Source organism: Periplaneta americana, chromosome 4, assembly GCF_040183065.1.
Source record: "Periplaneta americana isolate PAMFEO1 chromosome 4, P.americana_PAMFEO1_priV1, whole genome shotgun sequence".
NCBI classification, from domain to species: domain Eukaryota; kingdom Metazoa; phylum Arthropoda; class Insecta; order Blattodea; family Blattidae; genus Periplaneta; species Periplaneta americana.
Genome location: NC_091120.1, coordinates 199,661,473 through 199,687,781, shown reverse-complemented (window position 1 = coordinate 199,687,781; position 26,309 = coordinate 199,661,473). Strand labels below are relative to the sequence as shown.

Here is a 26,309-nt window from a genome sequence, read left to right as displayed (position 1 = left end):
GTACGTATAACCTAGTTGAACTAGTTTTGCTTTAAATTGATTGCATTGAAATAACACATTTAACATGTTGTACGTCAGCAAGCTGCAATTTTCATTGTTGTTTGTGCTTACAGGTTCTGATCTCATTATGTGGATGATGAAAAATTTAGATGTCGAAGATCAAGGTAAAGTTTCATGTTTGTTTGTGTAATACTTTGAGGGTATTATCATAACTCAAAGGTTCGTTTTATTGTTGGTCTCAATTACTTAATATTTAGAATTTGTCACAACTTTGAATTTCCGTTATTGTTACTAGTCAGTGATGTAGGGGGAAAGAAAGTGGCCACCCTATCCCATTATCTCCTAGCTTAGTTGCCTCATGAGTGATGCCTTATTGTTGTCACTTTTGAGGTTCCAATCAGTTTTCGGACTGTTGACTAAACACACAACATACTCTAGGTGACACTTAGAATTCACACTTATATACTTAAATTAATTTCTTCTATCAACATCCCATCGCAATCTTGTCATTATTGTCATCATCATCTTCAGCTCATCACAATCTTGTCGCTATCATTGTTATAATCAACCCAACGACATCTTGTTATCGTTATCATTATCATCATCAATCTTTCGCCATATTTTCGTTATCATCATTATTATAATCAAAAACCCATCGCCACCTCTTTGTATTCCCCTTGTACTCCTTGTGTTTCCCTTGTTCTCCTTGTTTTCTCCATGTATTCCTTGTATTCCCTTGTTCTCCTTGTTTTCTCCATGTATTCCTTGTATTCCCTTGTTCTCCTTGTTTTCTCCATGTATTCCTTGTATTCCCTTGTTCTCCTTGTCTTTCCTTAATTTTCTTTGTATTCTCCTTGTTCTCCTTGTATTCCCCTTGCTCTCCTTGTCTTCCCCTTGTTATCCTTGCATTTCCCTTGTTCTCCTTGCATTAGATACCCTTGTTTTCCTTGTACCCCTTTCTCCTTGTCTTTCTCTCGTTCTCCTTGTCTTTCCTTAATTTTCCTTGTATTCTCCTTGTTCTCCTTGTATTTCCATTGTTCTCCGTGTATTTCCATTGTTCTCCTTGTATGCCCCTTGTTTTCCTTATATTCTCCTTGTATTCCCCTTTCTCTCCTTGTCTTCCCCTTGTTATCCTTGCATTTCCCTTGTTCTCCTTGCATTAGATACCCTTGTTTTCCTTGTACCCCTTTCTCCTTGTCTTTCTCTCGTTCTCCTTGTCTTTCCTTAATTGTCCTTGTATTCTCCTTGTTCTCCTTGTATTTCCATTGTTCTCCGTGTATTTCCATTGTTCTCCTTGTATGCCCCTTGTTTTCCTTATATTCTCCTTGTATTCCCCTTGTTATCCTTGCATTTCCCTTGTTCTCCTTGCATTAGATACCCTTGTTTTCCTTGTACCCCTTTCTGCTTGTCTTTCTCTCGTTCTCCTTGTCTTTCCTTAATTTTCCTTGTATTCTCCTTGTTCTCCTTGTATTTCCATTGTTCTCCGTGTATTTCCATTGTTCTCCTTGTATGCCCCTTGTTTTCCTTATATTCTCCTTGTATTCCCCTTGTTCTCCTTGTCTTCCCCTTGTTATCCTTGCATTTCCCTTGTTCTCCTTGCATTAGATACCCTTGTTTTCCTTGTACCCCTTTCTCCTTGTCTTTCCTTAATTTTCCTTGTATTCTTCTTGTTCTCCTTGTATTTCCATTGTTCTCCGTGTATTTCCATTGTTCTCCTTGTATGCCCCTTGTTTTCCTTATATTCTCCTTGTATTCCCCTTGTTATCCTTGCATTTCCCTTGTTCTCCTTGCATTAGATACCCTTGTTTTCCTTGTACCCCTTTCTCCTTGTCTTTCTCTCGTTCTCCTTGTCTTTCCTTAATTTTCCTTGTATTCTCCTTGTTTTCCTTGTATTTCCGTTGTTCTCCTTGTATGCCCCTTGTTTTCCTTATATTCTCCTTGTATTCCCCTTGCTCTCCTTGTATTCCTTTTGTTACCCTTGGATTTCCCTTGTTCTCCTTGTATTAGATACCCTTGTTTTCCTTGTACCCTTTCTCCTTGTCTTTCTCTCGTTCTCCTTGTCTTTCTCTCGTTCTCCTTGTCTTTCCTTAATTTTCCTTGTATTCTCCTTGTTTTCCTTGTATTTCCGTTGTTCTCCTTGTATGCCCCTTGTTTTCCTTATATTCTCCTTGTATTCCCCTTGCTCTCCTTGTATTCCTTTTGTTATCCTTGGGTTTCCCTTGTTCTCCTTGTATTAGATACCCTTGTTTTCCTTGTACCCTTTCTCCTTGTCTTTCTCTCGTTCTCCTTGTCTTTCCTTAATTTTCCTTGTATTCTCCTTGTTTTCCTTGTATTTCCGTTGTTCTCCTTGTATGCCCCTTGTTTTCCTTATATTCTCCTTGTATTCCCCTTGCTCTCCTTGTATTCCTTTTGTTACCCTTGGATTTCCCTTGTTCTCCTTGTATTAGGTACCCTTGTTTTCCTTGTATCCCCCTTCTTCTCCTTGTCTTTCTCTCGGTCTCCTTGTCTTTCCCTTGTATTCATCTTGTTCTGCTTGTTTCCTTCTATTCCCCTGTTCTTCTCTTCTTCCCTTGTTCTTCTTGTCGTCCCTTGTTCTCTTGGTATTTTTATACTCTCAACACCCACACACATAGTTCTATATAAAGATATGCAGCATGTAAAACTATGCATCTAACGATTTTTTTAAGGTTTTCCGCAACTGTAAGGCGAATATCTGGTAATCCCATAGCGAATCTTCGGATTTATCTCGCCAAAATATCTATTTTGCTATCACTAATTGCATCGAAACTAGATAAACTTGCAGTTAATGCAGAATCGTTAAATAAATAAATAAATAAATAAATAATAATAATAATAATAATAATAATAATAATAATAATAATAATGTATTTATTAATATAAATTAGATCTGTACTATGCATGAGAAAATTTATTTTTTTACTAGTAGAATCAGTTTCTATTCCTATATCCATATACTGTACATATTAATAACTTAACATTAATCTTTGCTTATAGTATGTACTCGTATCTATGTTTGACTAGTCACTTAACAGTGATAGTTAATTTTAAGGGGAGGCAGAGGTGAAATTTTCGAACAAAAGTGAAGAAAAAATGAAAATTTGGTTTTTTCCATTTTTATTATCTTTATTTTGATATTCCGATGTTAGTTTTCGATTTTGTGCCCTTAAAAGTATGAAATTAAAACCAAGATAACTGTATTACTATATTATTCCCATAATAAACTAATACTTATCATTATTTATATACCTTCTCTGAACATATAAATAAAAAGAAATATTGAAAATTTCTTACAATATGGTGCATGGAGCATTTTATATCAAACGATATAAAGTTTTATAAAATTATTAATATTTACAGAACTATTGTACTTAGAAAGTTGAAACTTGGTATGTCCATTACTAATAACATACTTAGTATCCATGATCAATTTCAAATAAATTGGATAAATTTTGTGGATTTTGAAATATTCACCTCTGCCTCCCTTTAAAAAGGAAGTTCCAAGAAAACTTTTCCATTGATAGCTTGCGATTTGTACTAATGTTGTTGAAGTATTTGTAGATATTCATTTGTTAGTGAACTAGCAACATGCGTTTCCTCTATATTGGAGCTTGACAATTTTCATTTGCAAACGTGTATTTTTGACGAGGTGTTTATGTACCAAGCTCCCAGTAGTGTGGCTGCTAGACACGACCTGAGACTGATTTATGTGGTACTTAAAGTCTTAGATTATAAATGGGTTGAAATGAAAGGAATTAACTTCGTTTGTTTTCCCAACAGCTGAAGCTTTACACCTGGCTCACCTGATGGCAGCACATGGTTATTTTTTCCCCATTGATGACCACATGCTAACAGTGAAGAATGACAACACCTTTTATAGGTTTCAGGTCAGTCGGTTTTCTTCTTTTCTGTCCAAGGACAGTAATTTTTTTCCCAGATATATAATAGTTGTATGGGGGATGGTTAAGGGTTAACAACCCATCACTGTAAAAAACAGCTTGTTACGAATCCATACAATAAGATTGAACGGGTTACATCAGCTGCTTGTCTATGCGGATGACGTGAATATGTTAGGAGAAAATCCACAAACGATTAGGGAAATCACGGAAATTTTACTTGAAGCAAGTAAAGCGATAGGGTTGGAAGTAAATCCCGAAAAGACAAAGTATATGATTATGTCTCGTGACCAGAATATTGTACGAAATGGAAATATAAAAATTGGAGATTAATCTTTGAAGAGCTGGAAAAATTCAAATATCATGGAGCAACAGTAACAAATATAAATGACACTCGGGAGGAAATTAAACGCAGAATAAATATGGGAAATGTGTGTTATTATTCGGTTGAGAAGCTCTTATCATCCAGTCTGCTGTCAAAAAATCTGAAAGTTAGAATTTATAAAACAGTTATATTACCGGTTTTTCTGTATGGTTGTGAAACTTTGACTCTCACTCTGAGAGAGGAACATAAGTTAAGGGTGTTTGAGAATAAGGTACTTAGAAAATATTTGGGGCTAAGAGGGATGAAGTTACAGGAGAATGGAGAAAGTTACACAACACAGAACTGCACGCATTGTATTCTTCACCTGACATAATTAGGAACATTAAATCCAGACGTTTGAGATGGGCGGCGAGTCCTAAAATGCATATAGAATGTTAGTTGGGAGACCTGAGGGAAAAATACCTTTGGGGAGCCCGAGACGTAGATGGGAAGATAATATTAAAATGGATTTGAGGGAGGTGGGATATGATGATAGAGACTGGATTAATCTTGCTCAGGATAAGGACCACTGGCGGGCTTATGTGAGGATGGCAATGAACCTCTGGGTTCCTTAAATGCTATTTGTAAGTAAGTAAGTATGAAATATGTTGTCGTTAACTAATGCTGAATTCTTGACAATAAAGCCATTAACTCTCTTGCTATCTAATATAGGAGAGTCATGTAACAAAAAATATAATCATTTTAATGTAGACACCATATTTTTTTTTTGTCCACACCTGTGGAGTAACGGTCAGCGCGTCCGGCCGCGAAACCAGGTGGCCCGGGTTCGAATCCCGGTCGGGGCAAGTTACCTGGTTGAGGTTTTTTCCGGGGTGTTCCGTCAACCCAATATGAGCAAATGCTGGGTAACTTTCGGTGCTGGACCCCAGACTCATTTCACCGGCATTATCACCTTCATTTCATTCAGACGCTAAATAACCTAGATGTTGATAAAGCGTCGTAAAATAACCCAATAAAATAAAATAAAAAAACATATTTTTATATTATGGCGGTTATATCACCTACACTCAACACCAAAGCTATTTGGAGGACCCTTGGTTAGCGTGTCCTTATGACCTAGCCGGAGGATTGTCAGACAACTCCAACGACCATATCCTCTCTTCACCACTTAGGGGACGCTTATGCATGCCATGGCAGGTCAGCATGCTGAAATGGGAATTCCTCCATTTTCGCTGGAACAGTTATACCGCTGTGACTCGGTCCCCAGAGCCTCGTTTGTTAAAAACAGATTGCATCACAGGAAGTGAGGATGGGATTTGGGTAGGACAGGTTATGTAATGCAGTTCAAACATTTGATAATCATTGTTGCCTTGGCAACAGTCAGTTTCAGCATTTCTCTTTACATGAAGCGTTATTAACAGCTGTTCTTCTCCAACAGACACCGTACTTCTGGCCGTCCAATTGCTGGGAGCCTGAGAACACCGACTACGGTGAGTACAGTCCCACTCTTCACACATCACTAGCGGTACATAAATAGCAAGGACATTTTAGGGATGGAACCGGAGCATTATTTCTAGTAGTTTCATACAACTGTAGAGCAAGTCTTTTTCTGTTATTTCGGTTTCTCTTTCCTTTTCATTTCATCATTGCTCCATTTTTGCCAGATCTCATTACATGAGTACTATCACTCAGTATGAATAAATCAAATGTAATCAAGCTTCTGACATGTTTGTGAATATTGTATTGCAACTTGAATATATTTCATATTATTCAGTAACTTATTTTTTGGGTGACTAGTGTTCTTTCTCTCTTTCTTTCTTTATACATATTTTTCTGCAGTAGGAAGAGATCAGTTACGTATTGATGATAATGCTCTGCATTTTGAACGATTCTTTTTTATAGACATATGCTGTTTTTAAATGTAAATTATTTGCAGTGGAATTGGATATAAAAAGAACCAGTATGGAATAATAGCAAAAGCAAATTAAAAATAAGCTTGAATTCATCACTTTTATACTTTTCGAACACTACAAATGCACAATTTTGTAACTCTAGAATAAACAGCCAAGAATTTGAAATCCAGCAAAGAGACAATACTAGTGAAGTAGGCAGCGCCCCCTGGGAAAATAAAAAGTTACAGACTATGAGCTTCACATAATCTCACTTCGTTTTGACACAGAATAATATATCTTTCCCCGCACCGAGTATGGGTACCCATTCCAGGATCCATGGTGATACAAAAAATGTCAGAATTTCAAGCACTTACTTTAACAACACTATGAGCCACAGACGAATGCTAATGTTATTAGTAGTTAGGCCATGAACCAGTGTAACTTTTGTGTCCACCCCGAATGATGCCACCTTTCCTTGTTACGGGCATGAGGGTGCCGAATTTGCATATAAAATTAGCCATGCCACATGGTCTCTCTCAGTAATATCTCGGCAGCAGCACCGGCCTCGGAATGGGCTGTCTGTCTAAGGTACATAACCTATTTTAAATTTTAACACTTTTTAACGTATCGACTAATCTTTTTTTAGTGTCAAGAATACTGAAATCGTAAGAAACTTGAAATCAGCTTTTCGATATCTCAGTACTTTCTTCGTACTTCATATAATGAAGTGCTAAAAGTTATATGTATATATTATTTACTTATCAGAAGACTTAAAGATGTGTGACTTATGTTTGATAATGTTGGCAGCCGTGTACCTCTGCAAGCGCACCATGCAGAACAAGACACGGCTGGAGCTGGCGGACTACGAGGCAGAAAACCTGGCGAGACTGCAGAAGATGTTCTCACGGAAGTGGGAGTTCATCTTCATGCAGGCAGAGGCGCAGAGCAAGGTGGACAAGAAGAGAGATAAGCTGGAGCGCAAGGTGCTGGACAGCCAGGAGCGCGCCTTCTGGGACGTCCACCGCCCCATGGTGAGTGCCGCCAAATAAGAGGTTCACTCTAAAGCTCTTGTGTAATGGCAGGACCTTTAACTTGCTGTTATTTGTCTTCACTCTATACGTATGGCTCATATTTGTCTCTAGTGCACAGAAATGTGCACCACTTAATTTGACAGAGACTTTGCGCTCCAGGCAGTGAGTCTACATTACACTCGTAATGAATGGTGGTGGTGGTGATCATGATTATGATGATGATGATGATGACGAATTGTTGGAACACCCGAAGAAAACCCTGTGTTGTCTGGACCTTGAGCTTACCCAACACACATTAAAAATTCAGAGTGGAGTGGGATTTGAACCCCAGCCCCTAACTTAGAGTAACACTAGTAGTAGTAGTAGTAGTAGTAGTAGTAGTAGTAGTAGTAGTAGTAGTAGTAGTAGTAGTAGTAGTAGTAGTACTGGGTGTTCAGTTCAAAGTGTGTCATGGCTCGCTGTATGCCGTCATGTGGCTAGTCGATGAGCCTAGAGAATTCAATCTTCCTACACTTTCGCAAAGGTGTATTACTTATGTGCCAGAGAAGTTACCTAGCAAGTACAGCGTTCATTCAGAAGAGTACTTACCGATATGTACGGTAATGCCGGTAGTGGCAGGAATGTGAACTGTTTCGAAACATGTACTGAGGTGAGTTTTTTTCTTACTGTCGGGATATGTGGAGAGGGTTAAGACGATTACTTACGTATTTGTTGACACTAATTTCGACGGTCAACATGGACACGGAGCATTTGATTTGTGTTGTAGAATGTTGCTGTACGCAACCAATGAAAACAAATACCCTGCATATGACTTGCCTGTGCAAAACACAGTTCAAAAGAGGTTATGGTATCACACAGACTGTACAGACCGCCATCTGTTGCTACAACGTTCAAGTTATACCGTACACGTTCTCAAGTTCAGATTGAATGCCTTGAGTAATAGGCAACTTCTCTGACACAAAAGCTGAAACTCGCTTCAAATCGCTGACTCATCAACAGTGACGTCATGACACACTTCGAAATGAACACCTAGTAGTAGTAGTAGTAGTAGTAGTAGTAGTAGTAGTAGTAGTAGTAGTAGTAGTAGTAGTAGTAGTAGTAGTAGTAGTAGTAGTACCGTTGATGATCCACACTGGATATACACAGCAATTGGTTGTCAGCCTTTCTTTACAGCTCGAATTGTCTTTTTCTTCTGGTCGTCACGTTCTTGATTATCTTCCTCCATTGGTTTCTTTCTCGGGCCAAGTTCATTATCTCTGTCTACGGGAGGTTGATTGCTTTCTTGACTTCATCATGCCATCTCATTCTTCTTCCCCTTCCTCTTTTTCCTTCAACTATTCCTAACATGATGTTCTTCTCTATCGCTGACGATCTTCTCACTGTGTGTCCAAAATATGATTGCTTGTGTTTTGTGGCTGTAGCTTCCAGAGAGCAACTAGGTTTGATTTCTTGCAGAATAGATACATTTGTTCTTCTGTCAACCCATGTTACTTTTAGCATCTTCCTCCATGACCACATCTCAAAAGCATCCATTTTTCTCTTGTCTGCAATTGAGGGGTTTGCCGGAAAAAGGGCGTATATGTCAATATGGCGAATTGAGATACATGCAATCTAAGATTTTAAAATGCACCTGAATAAAATGTTATACACGCACGCAGCCCTGTCCTGCAGGTATGTACAGTACAATCAAAACAAAATTTCGCTACTATAATTAGCGAATTATTCACGACATTTTAAACCGTTTTCCCGAAGAAGGGCGTATAGGTCTATCCACCTTTCTTCCGGCAAAGCCCTCAATTTTTAGTGTTCAACTTTCACATCCATACAATACTATTGGAAAGATCATTGCCTGCATTTTAAAAACCATGTAATGAAAATGACGCTTTCATTATAAATTTTAAGATGCCATAAATGTTCATTTCCTTTACAGTGTTTATAGTACAGGTTCTTAAACTTTTTCTGGTCAAGGAATTCGTAGCTCATGGTGCTGACCAAATATTCCAGTATGTTTGGTTGTTTATGCACTTGGTTTGAGCCAGCCCCCAATAAGAAGAAAATGAACAGCTTATTCTCAGTTCAGAAACTGACAATTACAAATAGCCGGCTCTTAAGTTCCAGCAAACACCTATAAAGGGCAGAGCGCTGGTTCGTCCGGTCTGTAGGAGAGCCTAGAATTCTTAATAGCATACTACTCGTTCCTGCCTAATACCGTTGAAAAACTGGAGACCAGGGGTCTACCTCTCCTTGACTCCTTGGCGGTAGTTGAAGATGCAGAGGAGAGGCTGAAAGGAGCATGGAGAAATTCTCTCAAAAATCTATCACAGCAAGTGGCATCTGAACTCTGGACTATGTACTGGGAATCTTACAAGGGTCCCTCTTTTTTAAGTTTGCCCAGTTACATCGTGTGATGTTGAACATTCATTTTCAGCAGTCGGGCTTGAATTAACTGCAAAAAGCCATTGGTTGTCAAAAGAAAACCTGGAGTAAACCTGTATAGATTTAAACTACGGCAAAAGCAGTTGCATTAACACAACTGAAATTATTTTATACTTATCAGAATTTTGTAAAGTAAAATTATAGTTAGAAGTTAAGTGAATATCTCATTAAGAATGCACTAAAGCATTCCATAGTCAGCTTATTTTTTAATTCTTCATATTTAATTATATATTTCAGAGGTTTTTAGTGCATAAGTGCATGCATATTTTGGCAGATTTTAGTGTATATAAAACTTCAGTCTAGATATAAACAATAGACTATGTTGTTTTATGTTTAGACAGACTGTTTGTCTTCCTTTTACACAGCACATCTCGAATATCAAATATTAGATGTTTGCCAATCTGTGACTGGCTTAACGCCATGTTTCAGCCGGGCTGTGTGAACACCACGGAAGTGGACATCAAGAAGGCGTGTAGGGTGAACAAGCCACTCAAGAGCAGTCGACACTTGCAGCTCGGTGTTGCAGGTGGACGCATCTCTCCATCAACGTCAGAGACTGACCTGGCGAGTCCAACGGAAGCCATCAAGCGCCACATAGCCATGCTGAAGCAGAGACTAGATCGACGCAACATCAAGGTCTCCAAAGTTGCTGAAGCGTAAGTTCAACCATTAGAAGTAAAAAGTATGTATGTATGTATGTATGTATGTATTTATTCACACTGCAATGGGTATATACCCGGTGGCAGTGGTAACTAATTACACTCAATAAAGACAATAATAAACACAATTAATAAAAAATACAATTAATAATAATACTAATAATTAATAATAACAATAATCAATAATAATAATAATAATAATAATAATAATAATAATAATAATAATAATAATAACAGGGAATATCTTAAATTAAATGAAGCACGATCAGTTAAAATAACATTTAAAGTAAATCTTATTTGTACCTTAAACTTATGTTCGAACTAAAACCCACGAGTATGATATGTTCATATCTGCACAAGTACCTTTCAACACTACACTCATTTCGCTGTCAACTCACTCACTGCACTGCTCAATAATAAACAGTATTTGAGAGAGGTTGATGGATTTCTTAGCAACATACTGTTCAGAAGTGTATTTTTTTAGATTATGGGAAAAAATATAAAGAAATTGTGCAAAAAAAATTGGCAAAATCACAACAGCCTGCATAATTGCATCTTGCAAATTTCACGAGTCTCTATTAATAAGTATTACTCATAGGAAGCAGCTTCTCAGCTATTCTCAACGGCATAAATATAAATTATGCAAAACTTGAAGTAAATCGAGCAGAATTATTATTAAAACATAAACTTTTGGAACTGGTCTTTGAACCAAATGGGTCACCAGCACTTTGTTATGAGAATAAAGAATTTGGGTACATTTTTACAAATACTGTGGTTTACTTTTATGTCGGTTTTTGTTCTAAAGTAACCATGGTTGTTGGCAGTGTGAGTACTTTTATTTTAACTTCATTAATTTTTACTCCATTTGTATTATATTTTTGGTCCAGGGGAAATACTCGTCTTTTAGGAAAATACTCGTCTTTTATTCGCATAAGCAAACCATAGTCTTTGTAAATAATTACTAAAAATTTAATCGAATCTAATTCTGTCACATAAGATATGAACTAGTTTCCACGGAAATTTAAATGTCATAACAGTTACACATTATTAACACCTTTTCTTTCTGGTATGGTGTTGGGGAAGTGATACAGTTTAAGCTGTTACGGTATCTATATTTTCTATTATCTGCTATGTATCAAGCTGCTATCTTTATGTACTCAGCAAACGAAGATTTAAAAATATGAACTGCAATGACATCATGGAAGTAAAATTTACGCATAATTCAGTTTTGGAAAATACTGAATCAGATATATGACTTGAAAGCAGTATTGATGGATGTTTGCAGTTTGGCAGATATGTCTAATATCGATCATTTACTGTACACCAATTTAGAAGATATCCTCCCATTATAATAACGATTGTTCAGACTACAATAATTGAACAGTTTGAGACAGTTCTTACCATCTGTTAATTTATTTGCGGGGAAACGAGAACAAATGTGGAATGTTTATCAGTAGTTATTTTTGCATAAAGTTGCAAGTTAATTTCATATAAAAATCACGACACGCCATAGCATTTCAAGTATTGGATCTCTCCCTTAGCATTCTTTTAACCCCATTTTTGGAACACTATTAAAATTGTATGAACTTCTTCGAAGTGGGATAATATCTTTCTTATGAACTAATAATGATGATAATGATAATGTTTCACTGTGTGTTATTTTTTTCTTCTTTTCATATCTTACATTTATTTTATTTTATTATTTTTGTGAAATTTGGTATGAAGTTAGATTAGTTGTAGGCCCTAATGGTGATAATGATAATGGTAGTAATAATAATAATTGTTGTTTTACTATTTTATTATTAGTAGTATTATTTTTGTTTTGAAGTTTCAAACTGTGCATAGTTATAATACAAATGGCCGTACGGGCTCGTGCGAAGGATCTTGTGTACATGAGTTTGTATAATTTATTATGCATCAATAAATGCACTTTATCTATCTAGTTTCCACGGAGTTGAATTCCTATTGCTGTACTTGCAGGTGTATCAGCTACTTTGAACAGTATGCGGAGTACGACCCCTTCTTCACCCCTCCAGAGCTCCCCAACCCATGGACGTCAGATAGCACAGAGTTCTGGGAGCAAGAGAAGATGGCGTAAGTTACTTACTCAGTTACTGGCAGCTAGCACTTTCTTCCTCTGAAGCTGTAGACGCAGCTCACAGCTGCAGATTATTGTGTTCTTAACATCCATAAAGGCACACAGTTTTTATAATTTCACAAGTAAATGAAAAATATATGGTTTTTCAAAACATAAAATATAATTTAATTTGATCCTGTCTTCACTAACTTTATGCAGTCTTCAAAATCTCGACATCTGTTACTAGTAACGAATTTGTTTTAAGAACAGTAGTTTGAATTTGAAATAATTTTTTATACAGCCATACTAAAACAGCAGCTTTTTGATCTTCAATTTAATTTCGAAGTTACATTCTTTTACACGCATATTTCCCTTCGTTATTATAAATAATCTTGGCACATTGCTTTTTGTATTGAGGATAGTAATCATAATGAAAGAAGAAACATCTTTACTGTCATCCATACGCAAACAAGTTATAGTCACGACGCTGTTATTCCCGGCGTGACTCCTCCTCTTTGCTTACGTCTTAGGAAGTGAAGGCTCTATAAAGTCTAGGTAGGTAGTATCGTTCGCCATTTTTGTTCTTTCGTTGCCGAGCTACCAGACGAGGGATCTATTTGCCACACCGTTGAACATTATCATGTCGTAGCTTCTATGATAATAAGTCAAACGCACTGTAATTCAGCAGATAATTGAGTGGCAAATAACGTCCTCGTGTGCTTTCTGTGAACGCCAACGAAAGAGCCAAAATGGCGGGCGATTATATTAAGTATTTATCCAGTCTTAGGAAATGCTTAACATCTTCATCAGCGAATCACAAGACGCACACGTTTAAATGTAGCCGACCTGCAACGTGATTGGCTGCCGGAAATTAGAGTGACGGGACTATAGTTTCACCCTCTTACAGGCTCCATATACACCAACAATCAGCACTATTTGCATACCTTTCATCATCTGCGTCCTTCATGAATCTTAAAACTGCTCTCTTGGAAAATATTCTGGATTTCTGCAGTTTATAACCATCTGATTTTCTTTAAAAAAAATGCAACAACATACTCGTATTTACTCATTTCCACATTTTATTTAGATAATTTGTGATTCGAAGTATCGAATAGGTATACTTCGTAAAATACTGTACAAGGCTTACGTATAGAACATAAATTTGAAAAATCCGCCAGAGCTACTTTTTTCTCTTTACACTAACTTCCAAACTTTTCTTAAGTTCTTTCAGATAACATCTTTGACTTTTGTGGAATCAGCATAGACAGGCAACTTCTAAATATCAGATTTTTCTGAATTATTCATTTTTCAAGACTATTTTCATCTATTTTTTTCAAGCTTCACTTTCAATAACGTGTTTTATATTAATGATGTCAAATGGATCGTTCTTTTGTAGGCAGCTCCCTGGCAATTTTGACAGGTGTATTAAAAATGATTTGATTGATAATTGATTTTTCTCTACTAAAATAATAATTTCAAAAGGCGTTTTGCTGTCAGTTCTGCCAATATTCCCACAAACTTTGATATTAATATATTGATGTAAATTCCATTATTCACTTTTCTGCCAATACTAGAACACAGACACCTACTATGTAGCTCAGTTGGTAGAGCAGCTGGCTACGGACTGGAAGGTCCAGGGTTCGATCCCAGGTGGTACCAGGATTTTTTCTCGTTTCCAAACTTTCAGAACGGCCCCGAGGTTCACTCAGCCTCCTATAAAATTGAGTACCGGGTCTTTCCTGGGGGTAAAAGGCGGTCAGAGCGTGATGCCAACCACACCACCTCATTCTAGTGCCGAGGTCATGGAAAGCATGGGGCTCTACCTCCATGGCCCCCAAGTGCCTTCATGGCATGTTACAGGGATACCTTTACCTTTTTTTTTTTTTTTACTCAGTAATGAAGAGCCTTACTGATCTGCTATTTATGTACACACTAGCAGAAACATGTCTAACTACACTCTTCTGCCCAACTTGTAACACCATGCAACACTACACGGTCATTTTGGAAATTAAATTGTCACGCCGCTTTCGTAATTTTGTTCAAAGTTATAACCTAAAAGGAAGATACTCATGTGCGACAAGAATTTATTAACAGAATGGATTGTCACTATAACATGGGTTTAAATGCTCTTGTTATAGTTATTTTGATAATCATTATAGTTCTGTGAAATGAATTGACGACAATAATTGAAGATTATATCTCATTTTCACTGGACGTTTGACTCCACTACTATATTTCTCCTCCCCCCACTCCTCATGCCTGCATCGTAGGTTAGGTCTCAACGTCAAAATGGCAACAGATGGAAAGTCCTCCTGCAGATATTTTCACCTTGTAAAAAGAATACAGTATGATTCACAAAGATTTACCGTTCCTTACAAATACATTCTGAGGAAAAAAGTCATATAAACATTTGTCCTAATCTCAATATTTTCAGAATTACACTAATTTGAAGTTGTTTGTAAAATACCATTATTCCTTAGTTTTAAGGGTAAAAGAATATTACAGATAAAGAATGAACTATTCAGGATTATCATTTCTTTAATTAGCTAATATTCTGAAGCTAGAAATGTGTTGTGAATTCCATAGTTGCTTCGTACAGAATTTTTTTTTTAGATTTTTAACTACAAAATTACATTTTTTTACGCATTTATCACAACAATTGTTACAAATCACGCCATTCCTGTAAATTCTTTAAAACTACATTAGGATGCATAATTAAACTGTAAAGAATCAAGTTACTAAAGTCGTATGATTTGTAACAATTTTTGTAATAAGTGCATAAGTATGATGTAATTTTTAGTTAAAAATTGAAAAACAAAATCTGTACAAAGCAATTAACAACACATTTTTAGCTTCAGAACATTAGCCAATTAAAGAAATAATACTTCTGAATAATTCATTCTCTATTTGTAATATTTTTTTACCTTCAAAACTAAAGAAAAAAGGTATTTTATTTATAGCTTCAAATTAGTGTGACTCTGAAAATATTGAGATTAGGACAAATGTTTATATGACTTTTTTGCTCAGAATATCTTAGGAAATAAGCTCCTTAAGGGACGGTAAATCCTCGTGAATCACCCTGTATAAGGCTCGAATAGAATCAACCAATTTTCTTAGTCTTGTGCAGTTCACCTCTCAAGGTGCACCAAGGGTAATGCCTAGTGGCTGTTGAAAGAACTACAGCTTTGGTGCCCACCAGATGGAGAAATCCGTAGTCTTGCTAGGTTGCAAAGAGTCTGTGTGACATGGCATTTTCTCTTGTATTAAATTGAAGATGTCTTTGCTTCCAGAAAGGACATCCCTGCGCGGCGAGTGAAGCGCTGGGCCTTCAGTTTGCAGGAGCTTCTGCAGGACCCTGTGGGACGGGAGCACTTTATCAAGTTCCTCGACAAGGAGTTCAGTGGGGAGAACCTCAAGTAAGTGGCCCCTTCTTGTTGTTATGTTGCGGAAACCATCTTCGAGAGTTACATGTTTTTAGCATTCTGTCTGTTTATTATGATGTAACGAAGTACATATGATATTTCCATGCAGGTATTCTGCGTTACCGTATGATGAAGGATGGATAGAACAGAGAAAAATTCTCTCCGGCACCAGGACTTGAACCCGGTTTTTAGCTGTACATGCTGATGCTTTATCCACTAAGCCAGCTTTTCTCAAACTATGGTCCGTGTCCTCGAAGTCAGCCCTTGTGGTCCTTCAAAAAAGACAGAAGAAAAAATCAAATTCAAAGGAATTGCATATCACACTATAGCTGAAAATCTCAGAGTTTATAAATGACACATGGCAATCACCTTTCACTTTTTCTCCCAGTACTGACATTTTATGAAATTTATTACCCTACCCGTCTATCACCTTCCCACTCTACCCTCAGCAAAAAAGAGCGATTTAAAGCGCTATGAACGTGGTGTTTCTCGCTATCTTTTCCCTGCACATCTGGCACCATGCCTGTAACCCAGCTAGGGACTACCCGAATTCATAACAGGACCAAAGTACCGAACCTTTTGATGTATTTATGACTTTCTTAATACTTTGCACATTGAAATGGTCATGTACTGTACATCGTACACCAATAATAGAACATGCAAAATTGCATCTTTACTTGTTGAAAATCGGGCATGTTTCTGCATTAATTTTTTTTATTTCTCTTTTTGCAGATGACAATACAAGAAATTTCCTTCTTTTAACATTAACTTAATTAGTTAATACTAATATAAAATTAATTGAATTAAATTAATTTTAATTAATTATTTCTACATTAAAATGTAAGTAGGATTGATATTAAAATATGCTACATAAATGATAAATTTGCTTTCGAAGGGAACAAGAGTAAGGTGGTCCGCGGAACTGTTCTGACTTAAAAAAGTGGTCCCCACTTCAGAAAAGTTTGAGAAACGCTGCGCTAAGCCATACCAGATTCCAGTTGAGCACCGTCTTAAATCACTGCACAGAAATATCATATGTACTTTGGTACATCACAATAATATGATATGCATAAATAATCACTTAGTGATTTAAGATGGCGCTCATTCGGTCGAATCCCGGCCACTTAGTCACTCATAATGAATGCACCTCTGTACATAGTGTGTTGCCATTGTCACACATCTGTGACACAGTACATAAGGATTGGCCACTAAAGGAAAACCAAGAGGTGGTACTTACCCTGAGAGAATTCAATCTGGCATCGGAACTGGAATCCGGTGTGGCTTAGTGGATAAACTGTCAGCACGTAGAGCTGAAAACCCGGGTTCGAGTCTTAGTGCCAGAGAGAATTTTTCTCCACTCCACCTATCCTTCATCATATGGTAATGCAGAATTCCTACATGGAAATATCATACGTACTTCGGTGCATCACAATAAAAAATATATTTCTTATTTCTCTTAACATAGACCCATAGGCCTACTACTGAATCTCGAAACCAACTCAGATGAAATACAGTAAATGCATTGTAAATATTTGTACAGATAGGTGGTATATATTCAATAAAGAAATAAGAAATATAATAACAATACATAAATTGCATTAAATTTATGATGATGTATATAATCTATTTTAAAGTAACATAAATGCTACTTACACAATTACTCCCGTTGATCATATTGAAACTAATATTATAAGCTTTTATAATAAATTATTATCAATATCTGCTCAGCTGTTCATTTGTTTTTCCAAAGAAGTTTCATGTACAGTAGTGGCAAAAAAACCAGATCGGCCCTTGTAGCTGATTTCAGAGTCACAGATTCAAATTTTGCTAGTCACAAAACACATCCATCTTGTATAATTAATTGTAACAATGAAATTTATTGCATTTGTTCGATTCTTACCGTCTTTTGTTTCCTTCAGTGCCTCAAACTTACAGACGAAAAAACTTTGAGAGTTTTATTTTCATTTTGCATCAATATTACATTTCTACTTCTATTCGGCAAAGATAACTGCGTATTTTTACATTAAATAGCAGTACATACCTCTGGCTTCACTATCCATATTGAAATTACCACAGTTTGACACACTACACAGCACAGGATTCTTTTGTATCAGCTACAAGGGTCGGTCTGGTTTTTTTTTTGCCACTACTGTACATGATCTGAACATGGGACTGGTTCATTACAGATTTTGGGAGGCTGTACAGCAACTGAAGGCTCTGCCCCAGAAGGATGTGCAGGACAAGGTGGAGGAGATCTGGGCGGAGTTCCTGGCGCCTGATGCTAGCTGCCCCATCAACGTGGATGGCAGATCCTACGAGATAACAAAGAAGAATATGGAGAACAATGATCGGTGGAGTTTTGATGTGGCAGCGGTAAGTGTCTGCTGTAGAAACTGAAAACGTTCAGCCTTTATTTATTATCTTCACCCTTATGTATTAGTTTTCAAACAAAAATTATTTATGGCTCGAAATTTTTGGGTATTTTTAAAATGTCGAAGATGTAGAGATATCCAACGTTTTGATTCATTTTCAGAATAAAATATTTTCTCTCTAAAAGCAAGACAATTTTCAATCCCAATCAACATTTTGGGTCACTGGGTTTTAAGTGGAGTCTGAAATGATGCTGAAAAATCTTTTACTTATAGCAATCCTATTGTAAATATTTGCTGCTAATTTGATTTTTTATTCTTTTCAAATTGTATGTATGTATTTATTCACACTGCAATGGGTATATACCCGGTGGCAGTGGTAACTAATTACACTCAATAATGACAATAATAAACTTATTAATTAAAAATACAATTAATAATAATAACAATAACAGGGAATATCCTAAATTAAATGAAGCACGATCAACTAAAATAACATTTAAAATAAATCTAAATTGTATCTTAAACCTAAGTTCGAACTAAAACCCACGAGTATGATATGTTCATATCTGCACAGGTACCTTTCAGCACTACACTCATTTCGCTGTCAACTCACTCACTTCACTGGAATTACGACACATTTCACTGATTCTATCCTGATTTCACTAACACTTCAAAAACATTTCACTGTTCAAATACTTTGCACTGCCACTATAAACTATAAAGCTTCACTGACAGGAACACTTTTCACTCACACAACACACTTCACTGATACCACTGATACAACACTTCAATAACAAAATATCATTTACACCCTTTAAATACTGTGTATAATTACCGTCTATTAGTAAAGTCCTTAAGCCTATTTTTAAATACATTTTTGGTTGTTGGTAAAGTCTGCAGGTAAAGCATTCCAGTCCCTGATAGTACGATTGAGAAAAGAAAACTTTCCAGTGTCCGTCCTCTGTCTTCTTTCCCTCAATTTATATGAGTGATTGGTCCTTGAAGAGTAAATTGGTGGCTGTAACCTATTTTTTATTTCTCTCCAGGCAGGCTCACCTCTGTATGTTTTGAACAGTGCGCATTGTTCTTTTTGTTGACATTGTTTCATGTGGATACTGCTAATTCTTGTATTTTTCTGCTCAGGCACATGTTTACCACTTGATGAAGAGTGACAGTTACTCCCGGTACTTGAGGTCTGAGATGTATAAAGAATTCCTAAATGGATCAAAGAAAAAGGTGAGTATAGTGTTATCTTCATCATATCATATCATAATATTTATTTGTGTAGGTAGTCATATATTTGTGTTATCTTCATCATATCATAATATTTATTTGTGTAGGTAGTCATATATTTGTGAAAGTTATTTGATCATGAAGCTACATATACATCGGTGTCCCAGTAGCCTCTCAGACTTCCTGCAAAATATAGGCTCACTCATTATAAGGACCTCTAAAGTTCCGAGATTTCTCAATTTAATTTCTGTTTCTTGTATTGTGAAGCAAACATTAGTTCCGGTAATATAACGAAGAGGTAACTTGAATGTTTCTGCTTGCTATTCAATTCATGGCACCACAGAAGATCATGTGGCGGGGGAGGGAGGAGTCTAAATTTTTCGATATACAGCTGTATTATTTCATATTACACGCACTAGCTTTTTTTTTCTTCTAAATAAAATAAGTGTGCATGCGTACATGTGCACGCCAGTGTGATCCACTGGTGTGCCGTGAGAAAATGAAAATAGTAAAGACTGCTGTAGCAAAAATTGGAAAAGTAAAATTGAAAAGAGTAACAGTAGTAACAAAATGAGTCCACAAGAATCAACTTTCAGCAAACACAGTACAAGTCAATATTCAGTAAACACATTCCATACAAAACCCTCAAAATTCCCCTCTGGTAGGAAACCACTGGTTTAGATTACGTAAGTGTGCTGCAGGATTTTAAATTACACCTTTAGTGTGCCACATGTTGAGAAAGTTTGAACAGCGCTGGCCTAAGGCATCATGTCTTGGACTGATAATACAGAATGAGTGCTATTTGAGTTCTTATGGGAGAAGAAATTTTCTCATGAAATCTCGACCGTGTATGGAACCCTGCCCACACATCATATGAATTTGAGGAGTTACAATGAGTAGCGAAATCCAGTTTCGTAAGCCGGCTTAGTTACTTACTTACTGGCTTTTAAGAAACCCGCAGGTTCATTGCCACCCTCACATACGCCCGCCATTGGTCCCTATCCTGAGCAAGATTAATCCAGTCTCTATCATCATATCCCACCTCCCTCAAATCCATTTTAATATTATCTTCCCATCTACGTCTCGGCTTCCCCAAAGGTCTTTTTCCCTCTGGCCTCCCAACTAATACTCTATATGCATTTCTGGATTCGCCCATACGTGCTACATGCCCTGCCCATATTTTCCTAAGCACCTTATTCTCAAACACCCTTAACCTATGTTCCTCTCTCAAAGTGAGAGTCCAAGTTTCACAACCATAAAGAAAAACTGGTAACATAATTGTTTTATAAATTCTAACTTTCAGATTTTTTCACAGCAGACTGGATGATAAAAGCTTCTCAACCGAATAATAACAGGCATTTCCCATAATTATTCTGAGTTTAATTTCCTCCAGAGTATCATTTATATTTGTTACTGTTGCTCCCAGGTATTTGAATTTTTCCACCTCTTCAAAAGATAAATTTCCAATTTTTATATTTCCATTTTGTACAATATTCTCGTCACGAGACATAATCATAATTATAAGTCAGCTATTAATAATAATCCGTGATGCCACAGCCCTTGAAGGGCTCAGACTGGACCAGCCGGCTGCTGACCTCACTTAATATTTAAGGAGAAAAATTCGATCCCCAGCGCCGGAGCGAATTTTTCTCCTCAAATATTAATTGTCAGTATTACAGATATTATTCTGTATGACAAATTAATAAATCTATAATATGCTGACCTCACGTCCACATGCCGAAACAGAGGTGGACGATCATCCAACCAGAATGGAGGTATCATGTGGTTAGTACGATGATCCCCCCCCCCCCAGCCGTTATAGCTGACTTTTGCAACCGGATTTCGCTACTTATCGTAGCTCCCCAAGTGCATTATGATGCTGGGTGGGCACCGGTCCCATACACTGGCCGAAATTTCATGAGAAAACTTCTTCCCCCATGAGGCGCCACCTATTAACAGCTATTTCATTATCAGTTGGCTTGTTGGCTTTGACTATCTATGGATTTTCACGTTACATTGTACCGACTGAAAACATTGGTCATGTTGCAGACTTCTGTGAAGGGCATCAGATCAATAGTGTCGTTCTCTGCGCGCAAGGAGACTGCCACATCCTAGTCTGAGCGAGTGGGTGACTCAGCGAACACATTCCTCGACCACGTTGTACAAACCACGCATCGGAGTGTGTCACCACGGGTACGGTTCTCTCATCATTTGTTATCAATCCAAATGTACAATTTTTAATCAAAGGATATTGCTGTCCAAATTATTCTAGATGCAGTCTCCATCACCCCACATATTCCAATGATATTGTCCCTGGCATTGGGGTCAACGTACAGGCCTTTCCACATATCAGCCTAATCTCCAAGCGTCCGAGAAAAGCCTGTGACTAAGCAAATAAACACTTCGTTTATAAGGACGTCTCTATTCCTTGGAAATATCTAAATAAGGAGAGCATGGTCCATTTTTAATGTGACAGTATTATTTCTTTTTATGCAGAATTATAGAAATTTTATCTTACTTAATGTAAATTCTTCTTGAATTTAATTAAGATTTTTAAGTAATTTTTAAGTTATGTTTTTATGTTATGTTTTGATGTTCATTAAGTAGTAGACGTAATAGATTATGTCGAAAACTTAAGTAGAATATTTACTTCAATTGTTTTTACAGATTTTCCTTGACAACGGTTCAAACAACCAATATATACCTATACGTGTATTTCTCTAGTCAGTTTTTATAGATTTAACACATGCAGTTGTATTGTCTATTATTATAAATAATCGTATACTCTTAAAACATGTTGATAGAAATGTGACAACAAAGGGAAAAACCACAGCTTTGAGAAACGTTTGTTTCGTAAGCATCTTAATATCTCTTTCATTACCATATTACTTCAATATTAACGAGAAAGAGACCAGAATGCGTAAATGTGTTTGTAATGATAGAAAAGAAATTGTTGCATTGTGAAACATTAAGGTAATGAAAATCTTACACCCTCAAATATAATATCTACTAACAGTGTCATGGGACAATAATTTTGGAAAAGAAGGTGGGAGAAGTGTGCACAGAATTTAACACATTCACTGCCACGTTAGATCCCATGGTCCGGTCATTTACTATGCAGAGATTAAAGAATAATGGAAATAGCGACATAACGAGACATCTCTATATCAAAAGTCTACTGACAATCAGAAATTTGATTTCTAAAAACTTGCAAGAATAAACTGAAGATGGGATTGTGTAATTTAATGACTGTGGCAACATGTGAAGCTGCTGTTGACAGTGAATGTGTTAAGATTTGGTTTCTTGATCGATGAGAAGGGTACAACACCATAAATAATACTAGTTCTTCGTTGAAATACCAAGAGACAATGTGAAGATAACACACAGGGTGTTATTTAAAAGAAAATACTCTCGTTTTGGCAGAGTCCACAATACAGAGAGATTACTAATGTGTATTTCTATGTGATTCCGACAGAACAAAAGGAAAATAGACATTAATTCAATGGCAATAGAGCATATCTTAGGTTAGGTTGCTATAGATATGTGTTCCACAATTGCGGGTGTGGCCATCATCATCGGTTGATTTTGTTTACTAACCTTCACCGAGATTCAGTGACCTCAAGTAAAGAGGAAGACTTAACATGTTGTCAGCCCTGTGACTGCTTTCCAGAAAGAAGTGACGTCACGAAATGGTATTACAAGGCCTCGAAGTGACAAGAATTTAAATAGTTCATTTCATTAGTCTTTCAGTGCATTATGTTTTCCTGCATTCTATTTCAGGAAAGATATTTTGAAATAAATTAGCTAACCAGAAAACTTTTTTTTTTTTCTTTTTGAGAGCATGTATGCTATCCAACTCTGGATACACTGCAGCCTATTGTCTTATAAATAATCGCTTTCATATTTTCTACTCTAATGAGATACTGTAGAGACAGTTTAATTTTAATTGTGAGATTAACATGCAGAGACATCTGTTTGTAGAGTAGGGAACTTGGTGAGAACGAGAAACAACTAGCCAGTAATTTTACCTGGTGTTTTTATTTTTTATTTTAGTAGGTTATTTTACGATGCTTTATCAACATCTCAGGTTATTTAGCGTCTGAATGGGATGAAGGTGATAATGTCGGTGAAATGTGTCCAGGGTCCAGCACCGAAAGTTACCCAGCATTTGCTCATGTTGGGTTGAGGGAAAACCCCGGAAAAAACCTCAACCAGGTAACTTGTCCCGACCGGGAATCGAACCCGGGCCACCTGGTTTTACCTGGTGTTATCTCAGCAGTTAGGAACAGAGTTAATTCATTTACGCACCATAAATCTGTGACTGGACACCCCTGGCTTTAATCCTCATTCATTGGTAGTTGTATTAAGAATTTTTTTATCGCCCCTTAAAAGTCCATTGCAAGGTTTGAACTCTGATATAATGAAAAGCACTGTAAGAACTAGACCACTTCTGTTCAGAATAACTGTTTTTTTTTTTGGAACAGATTGTTACAGTCATCTGTTATTTTTTGGAACTGCTTCATTTGTCTAAAGAACTGTTAATTTATTTCCCACTCACGTCTAATAGTAGGGAAAATTAAATCTCATAGTATAGAACAAGTGACAACACAAATCTGCTTCAGAAATCAGCACTCAAAACATTTGTGCTTCCTTAGAAAATTGTTCCCTAAAAGAGGAGGTTTCCATAAAAAATAATTCAACATTATCAGAGCATTACGACCAGAAGGAGAGTATAACAGTAGATAAAAGGATATAAAGAAAAAGGGGCATTTACAATAGCATAGTGCTACTCTTTTATGGTGCAATCTCCAAAGGGGCGAAAGCAAATTTGTGCTACCACCTGTTACAAAAAGTGAATGCCTTCCTTACAGCTGCGTTAATATAACCAGGCTGCACCTGTCCTTCTTAAAAACATTCCCTATTATTTGCAGTAGCGTAGCATGAAATTTTGAGCAGGGGACGCTAATTCAAGTTGTCTTTCATGCAATATGAGAAAACGTGTTACAAAAATATAGTCTTAAAATAAATAGTAGTCAATGTCAAGTCAGCAGTCGAAGATTGGTTGGAACCTCGTAAGTAACACCAATAAGGCATGACCTCAAATGATACGTAGTAAAATATGATTTCACGGTTTACACATCAAATAGACACATATAGTATAACACTAGCTCACTCCCTGTCATACTTAGAGAAATCACAATATTAACAGTCAATAGACACAGTATTAGTATCATTACGTAACTATGCGTCTGTCTTTTGGTTGTGTCCTTCATTGACAGCAAGGGAGTCGGTCATTTGTTTTTTAGATCACACTTTTGTTCGTAAGTCAGTCTTGATAATAGAATTGTCCTAAAAAATTCAAGTAAATTGGTGTCAGGAACTGTTATTTCACTCATTATTTATTATATCAGCCACAATGCACACTAACACTTCAACTGAACACAACTGACGAAAAGGGATAACTCGGAAACTACTTATTTTCAATGTCAAAGCTAGCTTCTTGCGAGCCTTGCGACCAGGGTAGTTTAGTTAGAAAGGGATGGAAAATCTGCGGGGTGGGTTACACAGAAGAATGAGTGTAAGAAACCAGTCTGCTTGGAAGCTGGTGTGTGCAGGCTTCTTGTTTACTGCCGCATCATAAATCATCCTGAGCTGCCGCATCACAATATTTAACACGTAAATATAAATTCTATTAAAATTAATAAATAATTTTGTCCATAGACTGCAGGTTTATTATGAAATTATTATTAACTGGGGAAGCTGAGCTTTTTAGCTTACATTGACGCTACGCCACTGATTATTTGAATAACCTCATATAAAAACCACTGCCTATCCCATAAAATGTTTGTACGTTTATCAGGTCTGAAAGGTTGCATTTGGTCTATCATTTGTATTTTTTACCCTGATCCTTCAAGAATTGACCCGCTATTGACCGAATTTTTATGCAACTTATGCCACTTTTGATTTATTTCTTTAGTTTGGTGTTGTATAGCCACCTTGTCAGAAGGAAGAAGAAACGTCAGGTTTTGGTAGTTAAGACATGTCAGTTATGAATGGCCATCATAACTAGTCTAAGATCGCATGTTCAAAACTTAGCTATTGCAGTCAATTGTAGCTTGTGGTAATGAATGGGGAGTGCACATATAAAATAATTATTGGTGTGTGGCACTCCTGGAAGCTGATGGCGGTTTTTTTAACTGCAGGAGAAGTATTTTGTCCCTTTCTTATAGAAAAAAAAATTACGAATGTATTATGCAAATGCATCAAATGAGTGATAGAATCAAAAAAATTAATAAGAAAAACTGGTCTGTTGCTAAGCAACATTGGTCAGTAGAGGGTTACATGCGTCCAAAATCCTATTATCGACCAGTTTCTGGAGCTTTTAATGCTGTACGGTTTTCATTCCTGATTATTGTTAAAATGAGTTACAGCAATTTGACGATCTATCCACTGCCCAACCCTATATACATTGCATCTCTATTGATGTCTTGTGTCCTCACTTATATTTTATTTCTACTTTTTTTCTATTTTGTTGGACAGAGGTCTCTATGATAACAACAAAACATTGTCTATACCAGGCCATGGGCGCTAATACCTCAATCGAGTCAGTGCAGACTACCCCTTAACTCCCCACTCCATCTTTCCTGGCTGAGACAGTTATGTTTCGGATCGATACGAGTATACAGGAAGGCAAGTATTGCTGAGTGACAGATTATATAGGACAGAGATCATAAGTTAAGCGTTCACTACATCGTATCGCACTCATCGGACGAATCGCATGGATCGGAAAAAAGACTATCTTTGCTGTAATTGTTATGTAACCGCGTTCACTACATCGTATCACATGCATCGCCTCTCGGCAAATCCATCCACGTTTCTCGGATGAGCAACTTTTCCGATGCGTGCGATCATGGCCTTCTTTAATAAATCAATTTTAATTGGTCAACT

At 36.7% G+C, this 26,309-nt stretch overlaps 1 protein-coding gene across 1 annotated transcript in view; it reads left to right on the top strand.

The window, feature by feature from the left end:
* The window catches only part of RSG7 (Regulator of G-protein signaling 7), a 74,898-nt gene extending 52,702 nt beyond the window's left edge, over positions 1-22,196 (top strand). Inside the window, exons 4-13 of the mRNA XM_069824601.1 lie at positions 114-164; positions 3,799-3,905; positions 5,678-5,729; positions 6,939-7,162; positions 10,028-10,254; positions 12,238-12,351; positions 15,625-15,750; positions 17,943-18,129; positions 19,272-19,364; positions 21,411-22,196. Coding sequence (XP_069680702.1) covers positions 114-164; positions 3,799-3,905; positions 5,678-5,729; positions 6,939-7,162; positions 10,028-10,254; positions 12,238-12,351; positions 15,625-15,750; positions 17,943-18,129; positions 19,272-19,364; positions 21,411-21,476 — 1,247 coding nt within the window. The 3' untranslated portion in view covers positions 21,477-22,196. The remainder of the gene's footprint in view (positions 1-113; positions 165-3,798; positions 3,906-5,677; positions 5,730-6,938; positions 7,163-10,027; positions 10,255-12,237; positions 12,352-15,624; positions 15,751-17,942; positions 18,130-19,271; positions 19,365-21,410) is intronic.
* Positions 22,197-26,309: the final 4,113 nt, after the last annotated feature.